The sequence below is a fragment of the Ornithodoros turicata genome, chromosome 8, assembly GCF_037126465.1.
Source record: "Ornithodoros turicata isolate Travis chromosome 8, ASM3712646v1, whole genome shotgun sequence".
Lineage (NCBI taxonomy): Eukaryota > Metazoa > Arthropoda > Arachnida > Ixodida > Argasidae > Ornithodoros > Ornithodoros turicata.
In genome coordinates this window covers 15,560,134-15,581,878 of record NC_088208.1, presented here as the reverse complement: position 1 = coordinate 15,581,878, position 21,745 = coordinate 15,560,134, and the positions used below count along the sequence as shown (strand labels likewise).

General features: G+C 43.9%; 1 protein-coding gene across 1 annotated transcript in view; it reads left to right on the top strand.

Annotated features, from left to right (window-relative positions):
- Positions 1-21,745, top strand: part of LOC135366528 (Ca(2+)/calmodulin-responsive adenylate cyclase-like) — a 329,908-nt gene that overhangs the window by 300,802 nt on the left and 7,361 nt on the right. The window contains exons 7-21 of the mRNA XM_064599250.1: positions 644-802; positions 3,383-3,527; positions 4,533-4,718; positions 6,653-6,693; positions 6,821-6,965; positions 7,044-7,141; positions 8,070-8,154; positions 9,538-9,633; positions 11,240-11,487; positions 11,850-11,970; positions 14,355-14,474; positions 14,612-14,758; positions 14,835-14,933; positions 17,077-17,194; positions 20,595-20,719. Of these exons, the coding sequence (XP_064455320.1) occupies positions 644-802; positions 3,383-3,527; positions 4,533-4,718; positions 6,653-6,693; positions 6,821-6,965; positions 7,044-7,141; positions 8,070-8,154; positions 9,538-9,633; positions 11,240-11,487; positions 11,850-11,970; positions 14,355-14,474; positions 14,612-14,758; positions 14,835-14,933; positions 17,077-17,194; positions 20,595-20,719 (1,933 nt within the window). The remainder of the gene's footprint in view (positions 1-643; positions 803-3,382; positions 3,528-4,532; positions 4,719-6,652; positions 6,694-6,820; positions 6,966-7,043; positions 7,142-8,069; positions 8,155-9,537; positions 9,634-11,239; positions 11,488-11,849; positions 11,971-14,354; positions 14,475-14,611; positions 14,759-14,834; positions 14,934-17,076; positions 17,195-20,594; positions 20,720-21,745) is intronic.

Below are 21,745 nucleotides of genomic sequence, written 5' to 3'. Positions count from 1 at the left end.
TTCTTTTAATTTACCGGAATTTCACACGTATAAGCCGCACTGCAGATAAGCTGCAGGACCCGTTTCTAGGGACGTTTTGAAAATGTTCAAGCACATAAGCCGCAGGCAATACGACCTACTCTATATGGCAATACGGTCTATACTCCGGGGTCGGCATGACGTACAGCAAAAGAGATCAGTTCTAGTGTTCCACCGAGATCAGAGTGCGCCCTCGTTGCGTATTTTTCATGGATCGGTGGGTCAGTGGCCTTTATGAAGACGTAAATCACCGTCACCACTTTTGCTACAGCTGCTCGGGGGAAGGTACCAGGAAGATCAGTCTACTCGAATGTGGACACGCCCCAGTTACGCATTGTTTGTGCAGTCGCAGGGTGGCGCTGTTCCAGAGATACTGTCGACCCTTTCGATGAAGCCCGCGTATGGGGAAAATACCAGGGAGAAATAGTCATCAGATGAGCCGCACCAGTGGATATGCCGCAGGGCGCCTGCGAGAAAGAAAAAAAATCGCGCGTAAGCTGCGGCTAATACGCGTGAAATTACGGTATAGTTTTCTCTCTCGGCAAACCTCTCTTATTTTCCTCTTCTTACGACACAGCTAGCTGTGGTGCATCTCGCACTCAGTTTATCAATAAACCCTTTGCAGGTCTGTGGTAGAAGCAACTGATGTGCAGCTCAACATGCGTGTGGGCATCCACACTGGACGTGTCCTGTGCGGCGTCCTAGGGTTGCGAAAGTGGCAGTACGACGTCTGGTCAAACGACGTCACCCTGGCTAACCACATGGAGTCCGGAGGGATCGCTGGGTGAGTTTCCGTCACGTCTTTAACGCTACCATTGGTACCAAATTTACTTGCACTAAATAACTTACTAGGATATTTCCAAAACGATGCCTCACGGTTCATATCTAATAGCCCTGTCAGCCGGGCAAGTCGTCAATGAACATTGAAACCAATCGTCATTGAAACTGCGTGTAGCGCCATCTAGCGTGTAACGTGCCAACCTGTCGGGGAATGTTGAATCCGATACTCTTTGGGAAATTGACGCGTTACATGCTGGGTGTCACTACGCGCATTTTCATTGATGATTGGTTTCAATGACCATTTGAAGACTGCCCGTGTGGCAGGGATATAATGTCTATTACCATCCTTCTAGCATTTCATCAATCAAAGCTATCTCTCGACCTTCCTGATCTTGTGTTGCGCCGGAAGTTTCCACGACTGCGTCTTTTTCACAAGGTTTTTCACGACACATTTTTATGAGCTAATTTCATCACACCCGCTTCCTATATATCGCCGAGACGTGACCACATTCTTAAGGTTGAGCATTTTCTATGCAACGCTGACCAATTTTCTCGTTCATTCTTCCCGTGCACATCCAACGAGTGGAACTGTCTTCCTCAGAACATTGTCATAATTAATTATTTCATTGTATTCCAACGAGAACTAGCCAATTTCCTGTGTATTTAATATTTCCGTGTTACTTATTTTTCTACTTGTGTAAACTTCTATCTTCGCTTACCCCCCCTCACGGAATGCCCCAATGGGGCGCCTTGAGGTACTACCATAAATAAATAAGTAAATACCATTAGAAAACCATTACCTTATCATAGGAAAATGAAAAACCATTAACTAATGCTGAGCATGAAAGTGTTTTGGCTACTGCTCAACGGAAGACTTAACACAAGCGCTGAAAATTTCCTATCGTTTAAAGAATCTGGGAGAACTCGACTGAGGCACACCAAGTATTTATGTGAGCCACACAGTAATATCAACGTGTTTAAAAACTCTTTCTTTCCACGTGCTATCTCGCAATGGAATTCACTTCCGCAAAACATCGTTGAATGTGACACATTGTCAAGCTTTTTGAGCATGATGTATGGCGAGCCCAAATAGGCTCTTACTGTTTTTCTGAGCTTTTATATTGATGCACCTTGTCCATGCTCCCTGTCGTGCGTGAGCACTCCTACTGTAGCACCTTCGGTGCGGAGTAGTATTACTAAATAAATAAATAAATAAATAAAAACCATTAACCATTCCGTATTTTCCCGTGTATAACACGCACGTTATACAGTAAAAACAGTGCCCTGAATAAGTGCACGTTATATACAGAAATATTTTCCTGCAGAGTTCCTTTCAGGTCGGTGATATAGAAATTCTAGCCTCTTCTAGGATGGGCCGTGGCTTTCTCCTAAATCTCTTAGGAGCCCTGGACAGTTGACAAAACCGGCAAAGGGGCACAGGACTTCATAAAAAGTTTGAAGCACCTGAGATTTGGTGGAACTGGGTACACTCACACCCGCAAAGAAGAATGCAAAATGTTGCTGAGCTTTAAGAATGCACAGAGGCCGCATTTGTTCTTGATTCGGGATTTTCATGTCCCTGAACTTCGCGTTTGCTCTCTGTGTATATAAGCAGAAGAATGTTCGTGGGACTGTCGTCTATTCTGACAGTGCGCCTGACCTGAAATAAAATTACGGTCTTCATTTGTAGCACGGCGTGTCGTCATCAAAGTCGTCGGTAATATGCATATATGATACACCGCCTTGGTTTCTTGTGTATACTGGTGGCAGTACAGAAGTTTGCGGCAACATTGCAGTGCACGTTAGGCATCGAACTTTTTCTAATTCGGCCCGTTTTTAGGGGTTATGCATGAGTGCACATTATACACCAGAAAATATGGTGCCTACCATTAAAAAAGCAGTTGAGGTTTGAGTCCTACCACTGGCTGTAGTCTCTGAGGTTTCCGTCTGGGTTTCCCCTTTCCCACCCCCCACCCCTTCCTGCTATCCTCTCTTCATCTCTCTACATCTGTACGCCGCTGTTGCTTCATGGCACAAACACAAAACGAAACAGAAAAAACTGTCGAGAGCGTCCATTGTTGTTGTCCATGTCCATTGCTGTTACAAGTGACAAATTTCCTAGGACCCAGCTATTATAACGCCGCTTTTAGTCAAAATCTGGCCAAAATGCTGAGAACATCCCTTCACTTAGTACTTGGGGGGGGCATTGATACATTATTCGTCTAAATGCAGTGGTAGCTCAATTATCTTACTGTGAGAACGGCTAAAAGGCAAGCAAACTGGTTGTTAGAATTCATATTACTAAAGCCCCGAGACTAGGGGACTACGAAAACAGACACACACGGACAACATGCACGGTCCGTGTGTGTCTGTTATCATAGTTCCTAGCTAGTATCGGGGTTTCAGTAATATGATATCTTATACGTGTTATGAGAGACCTGCAAAAGGCCCGTTTAATCATTATTTGCCCTCCAGTGACGGTCGGTTAGACATACGGTTTGTTACTGGGTTGATTCATGGAAAGATCACCCAATCAACATGTCAGCTCATTATGTCGAGAGTAAACCTATCCCACGTCTTCCAGGCGAGTTCACATAACGGATGCAACATTGGCCTGCTTGCACGACGAATACGAAGTGGAGCCAGGCAGAGGCCAAGAACGAGACTCCTACCTGAGGGAACACAATGCTGTTACTTATTTCATCATTCCACCCATGCACAGGAGAAGGGTAAAATAGACAGACCTTTTCTTACTTTTTGTGCAAGCAATATCGAGAATTTTTAGGAACTGAGTCTTGCGCACCTGCAGACTTCTTTGACATTATGGCATTTTTGTATACGTGTACTGCAACAGTGTCAAAAAATTTTAGTAAAAAAGCACGATGTGGAAAAGTATACGATTAATGATATTTATCTTCAGGGAACTTCCTCACGTGTAGTTATGTCTGCACAAGTAATTTCATCAAATTTCAATTGAAAGAAACCTAATTTCTTAAACTGTACTTAAAAATTTTCTCAATTCAACGTAACATTCTTTTTTGCCAGAAACAGAAAGTGCATGTCAGATTTACCCCATTCCATAACAAAATGCATTCTTTACGACTGAGGCAATAGCTGGAAAAAAGAAACTTTGGGAAAAACTGTCGTTTCAGGGCGCACAAATTGTCGGCCACGCTCAGTTCTTTATTAGGTTAATGTAATGAATGAATGAATATCTAATGCTTAATGTCCCCCAGTGCCTGTATTGGTAGCTGAATTGGCACTGTGCCATCTTCATTTTTGGGTTTTTTTGGGTTTTACCCAAGTGATGATGATGCAAATCGTAAGTAAAAACTGGTTTTACCCTAAAACACAGGGCATATATAACATGGTATGGTAACAGGGTATATAACATATTTCAGGTAGGTACATACTTTTGATAGACAAGATGGTTCTTATATATATGCTAATAATATTTTGATGAATATTATGTCAACGGCATGGTGAATCTGATGAAAATGTCATAGATATTGGTACAGACCATAATAGGCATGTTTGACTGTCGTTTGTAATCAGACGACTACAAAGAAAAAGCATGCACAAAGCTATGGGCCTCATATGTATCTCTTATTCTTCGATTATGCATTCCAGTTCTAAGTTAAATATGTCAAACTTCACATCTGTGCCAGTAGTCTAGAAGGATGTTATATTTTGATTTCTGCCTTTTCAATACTTCTTCTCTTTCTCTCGTACAGAACATTTTGTTCAACCAACTGGCGGTGCGTCGACTGGCAGGACGCAAGCTATCCTTCAAGAACGTCTCCAATGTGGTGGTTCAATTGTTGCATTCTATCAAGTACAGCATGGACGTGCCTTTTGCCAACATGGCCACCGTGCCTTCATCTGCACCCGTCACGCCTGAGAAGCAAGCCAGCAAAAAGGTACATTATTTAGCTGGGCCCTGTACAAAACTTATAAGCATGTACCCGCAGACACCACTGCAGTTTTGCAACTTGCGTGTGGAAATTCAGTGTCGCTGTAGGATTGCGGGTAAAATGCAGGCGTACCTATTCCGTGCGAGATCGACCTATAGGGGGCGACACCGTCAACTTTACAGCGTGGATAACACGCCGGCCAATGGGAGGTGACACAGGTTCGAATCCTGTCACCGGATGTGCTCTCTAAGTTTTCCCCCGGGTTTTCCGAAGACTTTCCAGACGAATGTCACCGCAGTTCCCCCTGAAGTCTGCCCAGGACGCATACTAACCCCCCCTGTACCGCACTCCTTCCTGCTGTCCTCTCTCCATCTGTCCACGTCTGTACGCCGCTCATAGCCACAGTTGCTTCGCGGCGCTAACCTGGAATTTAAAAAAAGAAAAGAAAAAAATGCCGGCCGATGATTGGCTGTTTTCCGTAATGCTTGTGTATATTCACTGGAAGACCACTTGTGGCACGATGGTTCGATACGATTCGGTTCCCCAACGCTCCACCTACTGCACTGAACGCGTAATAAACGTGTAAAAGCAGACAACGCAAGGAAGCTATCCACACTACGGTAGTTCATCGTTTCTCCGCAGCGCGCCGACAAAGTTCGATCTCGGAGCGAATAATGCATCCGCCAGTTATACCTGCACCAACAAAGCTAACCTCCTGCCATTCCCTTGCTGATCAACTCATTAATTTTGGTATTTTTCCCAGTCTTCGATAAATACCTAAAAAAAGTAAACTTGACTTTTCACCGGAGCACACGTAGTTTCCACGAAATAACTGTAAAATTCGGTACCAAACATTAAGCGGAACAGCATGCACTTATGGAACTCAACTCAACACTTGTTCCAGTTTAGATGTTGCTATGAGCATCGAAACTGGAGCAGGAATAGATGCTCACAGAAATTGTGTGAGAGCAAAAGTTGTAATCTTAAAGACTTTTTAACGTCAGGAACACTGCTCTCTAAGATGCCTTATGATGCTTTGGGAGGTTGCATTCATTTTGTTTTCATGTGTCCCTTCATGTACAGCTTGGGACAAAAATTTACGGAACACCAGAGTGTTGCATTTCTCCATTGCAGTGATACCCTAGCAAAATACAGGAGCAGACACGCATACTGAGAGACGGATATAATAGCCGGTCACCTGTTTCTTATTAGATTTCTTCCTGATATCTAACAGGGGGCCACTCCAGTGAATAAATATACCAGTGGTGGTGTTCCGTAAATTTTTGTCCCAAGCTCTACGTCACTGAAACATTGCTAAAACGGACTGTAACTCGGAATTTATGCATGTGAGAGTGTCTTTTTTTCTGCGCAGGCACATCGATGCCATTGTTGGTAATTTTGGTAGTTCTTAATGTGCATTAAGAATGTGCCTGCCTGTACAGCAAAATATGACATGCTGAACAGAGAGCGAAAACACAAAAACGACACCGGACGTCCTTTGCCCTCCGTCCAGTATATATATATACAGTCAAACTCCTTTATAGCGAACACCTTTTTAACGAAAATACCACTACAGCAAATTTTTTTGCGGTCCCGCTGGAGCCCTATAGGTCCAATAATGGACATCCTTTTTAACGAAAATACCTTTACTGCAAATATTTTTTACTGTCCCCTGAGTTTCGTTGTAAAGGAGCTTGACTGTATGACAAACCGTACCATATTACATATACAACAAATCATACCATATACGACAAACAACTGGCCCAACTTTCCGTTCTCAGTAAAATACCTACGATATTTGCTGCATGCTGTATGGCTCTTACAAGCTTTGTAAATGAATCCCACTTCATTGGCACAGAGGCAATATATGGACACACAAAAAGACAAGATTCCGTTTCTTGCTTTAAGAGGATGATTAATATTTTACTTCTTTCTTTCAGTTAAAAATGCCAGACAAGCTAAGAAAGCCATTCAAAAAAAGGTGATAATCCATCCGTTGATTTGTCTAACACAGCACGTTCCCTGTTTTCACGACGTGAATTGATACAACCACATCCTGAAAAGCAACATTCAAAGTGCTACATACTTACTTCAATATGCATTGACAGGCATTCCGTAGTGTACCATCAGCCAACAAACCGCGTGAACAAGTACCTCTCCCAAGCCATCGAAGCTCGAAGTGTTGACCGTGAGAAATCAAACCACGTAAACCGCCTCACGCTGTGGTTCAAGGATAAGGACAAAGAAAAGCAGGTAAGAATAATAAGCTAAACAGAAACAGGGTGTCACAAAAAGATGTCAGGCCGTGACCAGCTCGTTTGTCCCCCGAAGTATCACGAGGAAAAAGACCACGGTTTTGGAAGCAGTGTGGCCTGTGTCCTCGCAGTACTGCTGCTCCTCAGCGGGATGCAGGCGATCGTACTTCCGAGGTGAGCACGCAGAAATTACCGTATTTGCTCGCATAATTAATGTGCCCCATTTTAGTGCTGCAATTTTTATTTATAAAAGGGCGTTAATTTTATCATTGCTATTATATCAGTTCTGAAAGTGGTAGCTTGTATAAGTTCTGAAAGTGGTAGCCTGAAGGTTTTGGGGAATATTTTTTTCTAAATTCAGGGAATAAAAATCGGGTAAATAAACATGTGCACTAAATTCGTGCGAATTTGGGTGAAAAAAACTTCCAGTATGCTAAATTTCGGGAGAAATCGGGATCAGTTACTCAAACTGACTGTTGTGGTTTGGTACAAACGGTAATGTAACTGTGTTTGCTGCCAGACAAGTGAGCTAGTGCATTGTGGGTACCTAGCAGATAGCAAGGAACATAGGTCCATGCCGTGCACCTGCCAGGTGACAACGGGCTGGCGCGTTTATTGCGTCGTCATCATCATGATGGCGTCCACAGAGGGCGCTACAGGGCTCCCCCATCTAGAGCGTCGTCTGGCTGGAGACGGTTGAACGAAAAGGACCATGCCACAGTCCTTCAGTCTGTGTGGGCTTCGGGCTTCAGTGTGGCTAAAGGATAATGGGGCAGGATTCGATGCTCACAAAAATTGTGTCAGAGCACACTGTCAAAAGTTGTTACCTTAAAGACTTCTCAGCAAGATACGCCGGGACGGGACGGGAAGTTCCACGTAGGTGTTAGAGGGGATGACGGAGGCATTCCTAAAGACATCCCAGTGAGAGCAATTTGCCAGGTAAAAATTGGGTTTCACCCTAAAGAGGCAACCTTCAATTCGGGGGTGCAAATTCGGAGAACGATCGGGTAAAACCCTAAATCTTCAGGCTCTACTTGTAGTGCAGAGATAAATCTATTGCTTGCAGATTAGCTTAATTCAACGTATTCATCCTTGCACGTAGGACCCTGATCCTGCTACTGATGTTTGTGGTGGTTTTCGTGTGGATGTCTCTGCTTCTCATCTGGGTAATGGCTGCGCAACTCAGGGTACGTCGTCCATTTATCTCATTTCTATCTCTACTGAGGGCTGATAAGGGGAGCAGGTCACTTTCATTTCATTTCATTTCATTTCATTTTATTACCTTAAGGACCCTTTACACAAGGGTGTTACATAAGGGGGGAACAAGAGGAACACATCAAAGTATTTACACAGTTTATAATTGTATTCTAAGGAAACATTTCTTCGCAGACACGTTGAAAACTGCTAAGGTCCGGCAGTGCGACGACATCAGCTGGCAACCTGTTCCATTCGCTGATACCCAGTTGAAGTGTGGAGTGCTTATGTGCGTCCGTGCAGCTCAAATTTAATTCTAACCTATAGGAATGCTCAACACGACGCGAGAAAAAACTGGCGCGAGTAATATATGGAGAATCAGAATGATACAATTTATATAGGAGAACAAGCCTAGCTATTTTACGCCTTGCTGCCAATAATGGGATTTTATAGTACTTTTTGGTCTCTGACTTGAAGGAAGTACTTCTTACAAAAGTCAGCTAGAGGAAAAGCTGGTATCCCAGAATGCGCTAAGGGTATTGGGAGACAATTCTCCCACTTCTTTTCCTCCAAGTTCCTCCATTACCGGAAACAGAAACTAAAATGATCGGCAGGCACTGAATTCAAGTACAGTGGCTATTACTTTGCAACAGCACAAGTGATTTTATTATTTATTTATTTTTCCTTTCATTATTATTATTATTATTTCATTCTGGAATTGGAATTGGAAGGTTAATATCAGAAACGGAAAATTAAAACAGAAATGTTTCAGTAACGGAAATGGAAACGAAAATACACCCGTTACTTTCTCCTGACGTGCGCACCTCTTCATAAAAGGGTGTAAGGATATGCTGTTCCCATGGCAACCGTCTGCTCCGCCACAGGAAAATTCCCCACCTGACATCACACTCTGCCTGTCAAGCTTTGAAAAGCAATTTTTTTTTGTAATGGTCAATTTGTGTGACTGAGATGGTGGGGCTTTACTTCAGTAAGCCTTTTTCTTTTTTTTTTAGTCATCAAAATAAAAAATATAGCCTACACCAGACACTTTGAAACATGGTAGAATTTTAACGTGAACATTAAAAACTAAATAAATGGTGCTGATAACATTGAACAAACAAGAAACATCAAAGAAACATTTCACTGCACCATCGAAAGAAAGGACAATATTTAGTTCAATTAATGTAAAGAGAAGCAATCTCCAAATCTGCTCCTGAAGTTAATAGTGCCATCCTTTTTAAAATGAATAAATAAAGAAAACATCAGTTTGTTGTGAATCACCTTTTATTTTCTTAAATGTGACGTTTTGCCAATATAGAAGGAAGCCCTTTTCATTAACTTAATCCACTTTTCTTTTTTTGTTTCACCCTATACAGTGGACAAAACGTGATATAAATCGGGCATTCCTGCTCCGCCTAGCAATAACAATCTTCTCAATTCTCCTGGTCTATGCTGTTGCTCAAGTTAATGTGGTAAGTGCGCTGCTTCACATCAGTTGTATGCACAGTCGCCGAGCAATTTTTCGGACCCCGATTTTTAGGACACGCTTGATCACTCAAACACGTTCGCGAAACGGCCACGGGCCCCATAGCGTTAATGCGTAACAACTTCCAAAATTTCGGACGCCGTACAGTCCCGTCATTAGATATTCCGACTCGGTTTGCCCAGCCAGTGAGCGTCCAACACAGTTGCCAACTCGCCACGTGCGCACGATGCTGTGCAAAGGTCAAGGAACTGCACATGACTCAGTCCTTCCGACTGTCCTTGCGTTTGCTGACCAAACGCGAGGGAGGCTCCGCCTCCTGGATGCGGGCCAATAGGACGCGGAGGGCAGGCACTTCCCAAGCCTCTGCTCTCGCCTAAGAGATGGCGCAGCATTACCGTTGTTTCGTGGGACACGAGGCTTCTGCCACAGCGCACCAATCTAACCAACTGCTTAGCCGTCCGTTAACCAGCAGCTGCCGCTGTTTTGCCTGCCGCAAGGCTTCTGCCACGGAGCACCAATCTAACCAACTGCTTCGCCGTCTGTTGACTGGCGTACGCGCGACTCCCACTTGGCCACGTTCCCATGTAGGCGGACGGTGAAGCCGTTGGTTAGATTGGTGCGCCATGGCAGAAGCCTTGCGACACGCAAAACAACGGTAACACGGCGCCATCTCTTAGGCGAGAACACAGGCCTGCGAAGTGCCTGCCCTTCGCGTCCTCCTATTGGCTGGCATCCAAGAGGCGGAGCCTCCCTCACTCTTGGTCAGCAAACACAAGGACAGTCCTATGTACATTCCCCTTTCCACGTCGGGAAATGGACAACCGCTACACCAGCCCACGAAGTTCGTTTTTTTTTCGGACAGCTCGATTATTCGGACTTTTGCGCAATCCCCGCCAAGAATCGGACGCGGCGACTGTATCAGTCGCTCGGTGAATAGCAGACTTTGAAGCTGTGGGTTCAAACCACAACCTACTAGTAGATGATAGCAACCATATCATAGGCACCCCTTCCCAGCACCGCATTTAGAAGCTAGCGGTGGCGCTACTCATCGGCCCGGTTATAGCTTCCTCAATTTCTGCAATACTTTGTACTTCAGCTTACGTTAGTATCTTGGTACAAGCGGTGGATGTCCCACGGGAGATGCTTGTTTCTAAAGTTGATTATCATCATCATTCTACATGTTTTCATAAGAGCTGTTGCTGTCGTCTGCTACGGTAGTCGTACGCCCGCTTCTGCACGTTCAAAATTCGAATTTTCATTGTCCAATCATGATGTAGATCTCGTGGGCCGATGAGTAGCGCCCCTAGCGGATCGTGCGGATGGGCTCCTCAAACGGGTTTCCGATTATGACACGGTCATTATAATCTACAGGTTTTCCCGGCAATTTTAATCCAAGTTCCAGCTAAATTAATCCATGCCCCCATAAAGTTTGCATGGCACGTGGATTAATTTAGCTGGCACTTGGATTAAAATCGCCGGGAAAACCTGTAGCAGGTTGTGGTTCAGACATAGCTGAGGGCACTGGTCTGCTTTATTACGACAGCATTAGACTGCATCAAGAACATCACATTGTATCCTGCGTCCCTTTTCAGCTGTCATGCTTGCCCGATCCAATGTGCACCAATGCAACATCTTCCCACGTGGAGAACGGCCACCGCACGTGCTCTGCACCACATTATATTGGAGTGAGCTGCGTGCTAGCATTTCTGCCTGCAGTTCCATTCCTGCGTCTTCCCATCCTGCTCAAGGCTCTCCTGTTGACTCCAATGGCCGCAGCCTTTGTCACGGTTATTGAGGTCCCTCAAGCAAAGCTGTTCAATTGCTACGATCGGCACAGTGGGTACGGAATTTTTTAATTATTAATTAAATTAATACGGAATACGGAATTAAATTAATACAGGTACGTAATTTTTTAATTATTGTTATTAGTATGAGGGTGTCTTGCATTTTGGTCTGCAAGACAAAAAGGCATGGGGGAACCTCTTTTTCACTTTTCTGCTGCTTCTGAACTTAATGGGGTAGTGAAACAGCAAGTTCAAGAAAGTATTATGGCCTCTGCAGCTGCCAGGATACTTCATAAACAAACAGTGTGAAAAAAAACAGTCTTGCACATTTTTAGCTCATTGACCGGTTGAAAACATTGTCTTATGTAATGATTCTACATTATATATTTGCAAATCCTCGATTTTCTTGAATCGAAAGGGTGCCTGTGCCATTACACATCTTGTCCATCGTGGGCATTGTGCACGTTCTACTGGCAGTTCTCATCCACGGCAGACAAGTAGAATGGACTGCACGTCTTGACTTCCTTTGGAATGTCCAGGTAATGAAAAGCATGACATTTTAAACCACCATACAGTTAAAAGCAAACATGGTCCTCATAAGTTCTTGAAGCAATAGAGTACATACTAAAGACATTTATGACATAAGAAGCAGGGTGTCGAACCGCAAAAAATACAGGTTCGGTTCGGGTTCGAGTTGCTTGGATTTCGTTCTGGTTTGGCCGCACCATGAATCGAACCGGTTCGCAAACCGATTCGCGAACTGGTTCAACACTTCCAACGTTGGAAATCACAATTTACGCTTTTCCCCTTCGCGCGTTCTCAAGAGGCACGACATGGCAGCGCAGATAGTGTGCTCGATCATCACGGGAAATCGTTCGCAGATACCAATGGGAGGCCGCACTGCCATGTCGTGCCTCTTGAGAAGTAGAGAAAAGGGAAAACGTAAATTGCGGTTTCCTTCGTGCTTAACTCACAGATGACGCAACAGATGAAACCCGTTTCTTTAGTATTGCTGTCAAGGTAACAAGCACCTTTATTCCGCAAGGAGGAATTTTTGCACTGTGCCCTATTAATGAGCTGTATCTTAGGACTTTCAGAAGCCAGGAAATTTTTTTACATCTTAAACGACTCCTTTCTCGTTTTGAAAATTTCTCAGTGACCTACCCTAACCTCTAACCAACACGGACACAGGCTGCAGGAACCTCACGCAGAGCTTAATGCAGAAATTAATAGAACATAAGCACACGTAGGGTGTGTCATACATAGCGTAATTACTGGCATAATTGATGTGCCCTCAACATAGATACTCAAATGTTGATACATTTACTTTCTTTTCTCACATATTTCATGCACCAACTTTGTAGCAGCATGGTGACGGTGTAGAGCAAGTGTTTTTGAGTTTAAGAGGTGCATTAATTATGCGATTAAATGTACGGTAGGAAGCAGATCAAGTATCGAAGTCGAACCTCAATATAACGAAACCCACAGGGACTGCAATTTTTTTCGTTGTATCGAACATTTCGTTGTACCGAATTGAAGGTCATGGATCGCGACCTTTGCGAGGGCACGCTCGATGCTCACGCTCACTGCTCGATGCTCGATGCTCGATGCTCACATGCTCACGCACTCCCGCTACGATGCGGAAAAGTTTTTTGTGAAAAATGACCACAACTACAAATACAGCGCCAAAGTGCACCTACGGTATTTTATTCTTGCGTGAAATAGCCGGTTATACGCATCTGCGTCGTGCCTAGAAGATGCAGTGTCACGCATTGTTCGTACGCCGCCGAAGCCTCCGCAGCTTTCTCCATATCGTGTTGCGATCTCCCGCAAATCTTCTACGTCTGTGACAGTGCGTTTTCCGTAAGGCTCTCCGTTGCTACGGCATGTTTGTCCCCGTCAAGAAAATCATCTAGGCTGATTTTGTCACTTACGCCACCACGCGAACAAAGCGTTTCCCACGTGCGCGACGGCGCCTTGCGTCTTGTGCTCTTTTTACTTGGCTGCAACTAGGGTTGCCACCTTTCGTAGTGAAAAACACCGGCTGAGGGAGAGGAGCTGGAATACAGGGAAAGGAGGAAATATTCGCCGGAAAGGGAAAGTGGGTTAAGGGTGGAGAGCATACAGAGAGAGAGAAAGAAAGTACGAGCGTACTCGCTCAAGACAACAATGATAATAATAATAATGAATAACTAAAAACGACTGGTGACTACGGAATTGGATGTCCTCCAGATTTATTCAAGCTGTAGGGGAATGTTGAAAGGAAAACCCCGTAAAAGCCCCTATGAAAGGTGTTGAGCCACAAATACCGGCAAAAGGCTGCCGGTATCGCCTTCCTACCGGCAACCGGCAGAGCGAGCAAATAACCGGCCGTGCCGGTATAATACCGGCCTGGTGGCAACCCTGGCTGCAACCGGACAGTTCAAAACAAGCGCGAACAGGAGAAGCCTCGGAAGAAAATCCCTAACCTTCCAATGACTCAGACTTCCTTTTGTAGGCACCAGATTCCTCCCGACTCTAATCGCGCGTGCCATCTTTCGCCGCGGGAACAGAACGCTGCTTGCACCCTTTGTTTTCATGACCCTAAAGTCGGCTTTGGGGTCATAAACCTTATCTCGTTTTTTCACTGTATCGAGGCGGCGGCTAAAAAGTGTTTCGTTGTAGCGGGAGTTAAAATACATTGATCTCTATGGCCCTCTGCCGGGGAATCCAAATTATTTCGCTCTATCGCGAATTTCGTTATATCGCGTTTCGTTGTAACGAGGTTTGGCTGTAGATCATTATAAACATGAATATTCAATACGTAGTCTGGTTATTAAAATAAAGCTGTTACAGTTTATAAGTTTCAAAGACAGCGATGTGTGATATCACACTTGACACATGCTTTTATAGATAGTGCTCACAATTAAGGAAATTATTCCAGGCCAACGAAGAAAAGCGAGAGATGCACGACCTGGAAAGCAGCAACCGTAGAATACTCTTCAACTTGTTGCCTGCTCACGTAGCCACACATTTCTTAGACAATCAACTGAGAAACAATATGGTGAGAGTTAGCCTGCTATATTCACAGAAGTTTCAGTAGTTCACCTAGCGAGCTTAACTGAAAAGTCACCTCGCTTTCAAGAAATCTACACTGCAGTTCTACAGCACACCATATTGACTTTTACACTGTCTTGACAGGAGCTGTATCACCAGTCCTACAACAGGGTCGGCGTCATGTTTGCTTCGATCCCGAATTTTCATGAATTTTACATGGAATTAGACGGCAACAATCAGGGTGTTGAATGCTTACGTTTGCTCAATGAAATCATTGCGGAGTTTGATCAGGTATGTTCCTATCTTTATACCAAGAATGCTTTCACTGCAAGAGTCTCGTTTGCAATATGGTGTTTGTATTTTTCAGCTGCTTGACAGTGAGCGTTTCAGGGCCATCGACAAAATTAAGACAACAGGAAGCACCTATATGGCAGCAATAGGACTCATGCCTGAAGCTAGAATTGAGGTAAGGAATTATTTATATGAATTACATTCTATACACTCTTTGGCATGCATGTAACAGACAGTTTTGGTCTGAAAACAGACATTAGGCACCCTTCTGTACATTTACATGTCTTTTTGACGTGCATCTGCATTTTGATGTAGCAAAAGCATTTTTTTATAGGTGTGTGAATATTAAAGTCCTCGAATTCAAATCGAATATAACTCACTCGAAGTATTCGATTTGAGAATCGAATATCTAATATTCGGTTTTCCGGATATTCGACTATTCCAAGAATATGAACGATGCGACCCCGAAACTGGGCTTCACCTGGTGCTTCCCTGTGTGAGGTGAAGCCTGCTTTACATAATCACTAGTGCCGCACAACACAACACAGGCGGATCGTTGTTATTTCATTCCCCACATCACCATCAGCAACGGGGTAGAGTATCGCCCCTGGCGATGAAACTCCCCATTCATCATCTCTTAATAAAGTTGTTGTTGTTGTTTAGCGTGAGATAACTTTAGCACTAATTAATTGTGTATACTTAGAGCCTGAAGTTTGCGGGAAATATTTTTTTCTAAATTCGGAGGGTAAAAATGGGGTAAATAAACATGTGCTCTAAATTCATGCAAATACGGGTGGAAAAACTTCCAGTACGCTAAATTCGGGGAGAAATCTGGCTCAGTTACTCAAACTAACTGAACTTGTTCGTTACAAATGGTGATGTAACTGCGTTATGCTGCCAAACAAGCTAAGTGTGCATTCCTACGGACTTCTCAGTGAGGGCAGTTTGCCGGGTAAAAATCGGGTTTCACCCTAAAGAGGCAAACCTTCAACTCGGGGTGCAAATTCGGGGTAGAATCGGGTTAAACCCTAAAACTACAGGCTCTATGTATACTTCGCCTGAGGAAGGGGTGGCGTCCCTCCCACATGCACTTTAGCGGTGCCGGCGGGGGATTTTAATTTGATGTCTGAGTCTGGGAGGTGCCTTGCCTTGAAAAAGTTAAGACTCTTATAGATAATGCCTGCTGCCCAGCGACAGAAGGGTGCCTTAAAAACATATCCCTTTCAAAATTTCAACAATGCAATATCCCATCCCCAGACAAGACATACACGCTCAAGCAAATAAGCTAAGGGATGTTCATGGCAAAGCTGAGGCAGGATGCCAATTCGTTTGTTTCACAAGTGACCTGTGGATGTTCAGAAACAATTATAGCCAACATGCCACTGCATAGCATCAAATTTGGGATCAAGATAATTGCCCCAGTAAGTGTAGACTCAGCCGAAGAGCCGGAAACACTATCATGTAAAATTAAAGAGTATAGGGGCTTCCCACACAAGATTTAGATTTAGTTGATAATGAAAAAAAAAAGATGTCTCGCTTGTGACAGTTAATGGCAGAAAAATTACACAAAAGCCACGGACTACAAATTGCAAACTTTTAGTGCAAAAGGCATGTATTGTAAAAATGCACGAATATTCAATATTCACTTCGGTATTTGGCAGTTTGTTCCCCATTCGATTCAATATTCGATTCGACTTCAAATATGCGGATTCGCACCCCCCCAATTTTTACGCATTAATTTCATTTATTCATTTATTTTACACTTTGAAGAAGAGAGTTACGAAACAGGAAACATACACTGTAGGAAGATGTAATAGCTCATATCAAAATGCTATATATGTTTTTGTGATCCCTCGTTACGAAGCAATTGCAGTCCGAAGCTCACACTGTGGGCAAGTTCCTCTATGACTCTCAGCCCTTCACCTCCTCGTCCATTTTTACAGTGACGTTTTATAGTGGAGAAAGCAAGTGCATACTTTTCCGTTGCCATGGTGACATAGCCGGTTGCAGAGAGGGAGTCAGCCACCAGAGAACCGACTTTGTTATGATGACCTTCCAGTACTTCTGTTCCTCGAGCAAGCGTGCACAGATAAAATATTGCTTCCCATCTGTCTGCCGACGTCTTTCAACGCTGTTAGGAGCCACCGTCGATGGTGTCCGGAAAAAGTCGCAGTTTTAAAGATCCAACGGTTAAAAAACCATTCAAATTAGGAACATGGGACTTTGCGTGTCGTATCCACGGTGTACAACGTATTAAACGGAGCCATACATTTAGTGGCTTGCATATGATTTTTTAACCCCTTTCTAAATATTTTCAGGATAACCATCAATCAGCAGCACACTACATGAGCACCATGGTGGAACTAGTCTTTAGCATGAAAGAGCACCTGGCAGATATAAACGAAAACTCTTACAACAACTTCATGCTGCGAGTTGGTGAGTAAGAGAAATTGGTGTTCTGCCCAATTTACTAGCAATGCTGTTGAGCCCATATGAAATCTAGTGCATGTTCCCACTGCACCCACAATCATGAATTTTGAATTTTCAATCAAGTATAATGGGGTAAAAATCTGGTTTGATGTTAGAAGCTATAAAACACAGCTGAGTGCGAAGGGCGCAAATGGTTTGGTGGGTACCGTACAAGCGGCTGTGTTACCACTTTGACGTGGTTGGTGCTTTGGTTTTACCGGGTTTTTGCCCCAAGTGATGGCGACGCAGACCCGGGGAGGTAAAAACGGACTTCAACCCTAACCGCAAGGCTCTAAATATGCACCAGTAAGAGACGGGTTGTTATTATTAGAGCCTGAAGTTTTAGGGTTTTACCCGATTCTTCCCCGAATTTGCACCCAGAATTGAAGGTTGCCTCTTTAGGGTGAAACCCAATTTTTACCAGGCAAATTGCCCTCTCTGGGATGTCTGTAGGAATGCACCAACTTACTTGTTTGGCAGAAAAATGTAGTTACATCACCGTTTGTACCAAATCGCTACAGTTGAATAACGGAGCCTGATTTGTCCCCGATTTTAGCGTAACGGAAGTTTTTTCACCCGAATTCGCATGAATTTAGTGCACATGTTTATTTACCCGATTTTTACCCCCCGAATTTGGAAAAAAATATTTCCCAAAAACTTCAGGCTCTAGTTATTATGCAAAAAAAAATTGAATTACAGTAAACTTCAGGCTCTAATTATTATGCAAAAAAAAATTGAATTACAGTAATGTTGTTAATTCGAGGGGACTACAGATTTTTGTTTGAATCATTGGAAGTTTGAATCACCAGACATTGATCTACCTCATTTGCTCGCATATTGAATGCTCCCCAACTTGAGCACCGAAATGCTGGTATTTTTTTGTTCCCCGCACATTAAACGGACCCCAACCTTAGTATCACGGCGTATCGTCTCGCGCAGCCCTGCGTGGCTGCTGTATTGCACAGTCAACGAGAAGGAGCGCCTGGTGTCAGGGTGAGAACGACAAATGCAACGAACATCGAGGAGTATATCGGCCGTGATTGATATAACAGAAAATGAGTCGATGTGGGATAATCGCAACAATGAGGGACAATGGAGACACGAAGGAGAATCGCGATATTTAATTCCGGAGCAATTGCCACAGATATCTCAGAATACATCGCGACGGTGAGGCATGAGGCAGATGTTCGATTCGGGGCAGATCGCCGCAGATATCTTGGGATAAACGGGAGTTAATTGTACATTAATTGTTGGATTCCAATTTTCCCCCACGTATTGAACGCACCCCCTCAATGATGTGATGCTGTTGGGTAAAAAATCTGTGTCTTACACATGAGTAAATACGGTGAATACTATATGTTGCGAGACAATATTATGGTTTATCAGATGGGTAGCTACACATACAAAAGACATTTTTTAATGAAGTTTATTACTTCACAAGTCTACAGCTGGAGGTTCACGTAAAACAAACTTATGTATGGTTGACTGTTTAGTTCACATGTGAGTTCTCAGTACGAGATTTGCAATGCCAATCAAAGCAAGCAGTTCCTTAGACTCTTCTTTAGCAGACAGATACATCCGTAGGTGAGTAATGTCTTCAAAGGTGAGCATCTCAGGAGGTGTGCATCACCAATGCACAGAAGCCATGTCTTGCCGATGGGAACATTTTACTAGCGAACGAAAAGTATCAATTGAACAAAAGCGCTGTATGAATTAAGAGGCTTTACAATGCATCGAAAGCTATAGCAAGCAAAACAATCTTTTGAAATCTGAAAGAATTGCTAAGAAGCAAGCGAACTGGTGATCAGAATCCTGTGTCCGTCTTTCTGAACTCCCGAGTCACAGGGCTTTACCGTTACATATCTGAAATCTGTTTGAATCGCCCCAAAGGTATGAATTATCCAAGTTTGAATTAACGAGGGTCTACTGTAGCTTCTGTACCTTATTTACTCGCGTATGAGATGCAAATTTTTTACCCCAAAATATCACACCATTGATGGCATGCGTTCGGTTTAAAGGTTGGAAAAGTGGAACCAAACACCGAGGGAACACTTAACTCCCGTTTTATTCCGAAATATCCACGACGATCTCCCCAGAATCGAACGTCGCGATTCTCCAACATCAAATGGTCTTCCATTTATCAAGGACCGGTGAAGATCATCTCTGAAGATAAAAAGCATTTTGCATCAATAAACGTCACTCAGTTGTAGTTCAGTGCTGTCTTCGTGTCGTCTTTTCTGTGTTCCCTGACACTGGAGGGGGTTTTAAAGTTTTTACGAATTATGTTGGACCAACCGGCCCACACCATCTTATTATTTAACGTTTATCGAGTGTGGACTAAATACAGTCAACCCTCAATATATGAACACCCTCGGTTCCCCGAAAAATTTTTCATAAATCGAGGGATTCATAAATCGAAAAATCCGTGAAGTGAGTACTATCGAGCAAATGGAACAGTATTTCGGAGTTGGGATTGTGTTTATAATGTAATATATTGTGTAGTTTTGCTTTCGACCATGCCTTCTGCTGTATCAATCTCACAAAGAACAGACTTTAGCACATTCACACTCTGTTTATAATGCAATACTAGATTGTTTAATTTTGCTTTGGACCTTCCGCTGTGTCAATCTTGGAAAGAAGAGATGTCAGCACATTCGCACTCGACTGGTCTTGGATTTCCTCCGGGATTTTTAACATCCGTTTACGTATTAATCTCCGGGTGTTCGGAAAACCCGTTTGTTGTTCGGATTTCGAGGGGTTAAGAACCGAGGGTGCAATACCTGGAAAACATTTTGTCCATTCAGGTGTCATTCATAAGACCACGGAATAATCCATTTGAAGGTTTCTGTTGACCTCGGAACGATCTGTTCATAAATTGAGGGCAAAAACGGTGGGCAACTCCTAGTTGGGTCCCAGAAATTCCATTCATTATTCGGATATCGAGGTTCATAAAACGAGGGAAGAATGCATGTAAAAAGTTTGGTTCGTCGTGCTCGTGTTCATAAAACGAGGGAATTCATAAATCGAAGGTTCATAAATCGGGGGTTGACTGTACTCCTCGATGTTTGTCGCACTCATCCATCGTCGTTTACTACTCTGGCGCCAGGCACGCCATCTCGTTGACAGCGCAATACGAGCGGACGTACAGTGATTGGCTGGAGACTGGAGACGCTCCGGCCATGCCAGTCGAGGTGTGGGGAACAAAAAAGTACCAGCATTTCAGCGCTCAAGTTGGGGTGCATTCAATACACGAGTGCATCCAATGTGCGAATAAATACAGTATTTAATTGCTCTCTATGATAGAAACTGAAGGAACTTACAAACCCTCTTGAATGCAGTGCAGTAATTTGTAAATCGTGTCCCGCAGGTTTGAACATTGGTCCAGTGGTGGCAGGGGTCATAGGAGCACGCAAGCCTCAGTATGACATCTGGGGCAACACAGTGAATGTGTCCAGCAGAATGGACAGTACTGGTTTGCCGAATCACACACAGGTACTATATGCAGAAGAAAGTTGGCTCGGATGATAGCTGTTAAAAAATAAATAGTTTCGACTCAGCTACACAGTAGCGGAACAGTTTTCCGGACTTGATGGTGACCGGAAAAAGGTCCGAATAATACGGCAGTCCGAAACATCCGACAATCACTAAATTAAACTTTATTTTGCCACAACCGCACTAAAGAAGTCGGTCGTTGTGCCCCGTCGGGTGTCGCGCCTGCGGGCGATGATATCCGCTTCGATTCGCGTAAGTGTCACATGTTGATCATACACACTTGACAACGTCGTCAACGTGTTCACGATGTCTGTGGTCGGCGGTTGTCTTCCGAGTCTGATTCGCTTTCCGGTTGCATGAGCTTTGCCGCACAGTTTCGTCATCCGTCAACTCCGCGCGCAGCTCGAGGGATTTGTCAATATCAGCGGCAGCATGCCCGAACGCAAACTTACTCAAGGAGTGTACCGCACTCCCGAAAGCGCCAGCACGCTGCAGCCGTGGCGTCACCTAGCGGTATGGTTAGGAAGTTTTAGAGCAGTGTCCACGACCTACTAAATATAGAGACCATGTCAAATTCGGCAAACCCAATAAGGAGCCCGTCCGCATGATCTGCTAGGGGTGCTGTTCATCGGCCTACAAGGTCTACATAATGATTGGACAATGGAAATTTTAATTTTAAACGTGCAGAAGTGGACGTATGACTACCATAGCAGACGACAGCAACAGCTCCTATGAAAACGGGTAGAATGATGATGACAATCAACTTCCTGCTGTCCTCTCTCCATCTGTCATCATCTGTACTCCAGTCATAGCCACACTTGCTCCCCAGCGCTAACGCGGAACTTTAAAAAATTCGTGGTAGATCTAGATTCAATGCATGTCTCGTAGAATATTTCATTGGCCAATTGGCACAATGTTGATGCCAGCCTCCATGGAGCTAATTTTTTGTGACGAAGTTCGCATGGTGGACTGCTGTGCGCGTTCCGCCACCAGTTGTTCGCTGGCACAAGCTCCATCCGTTGAGAA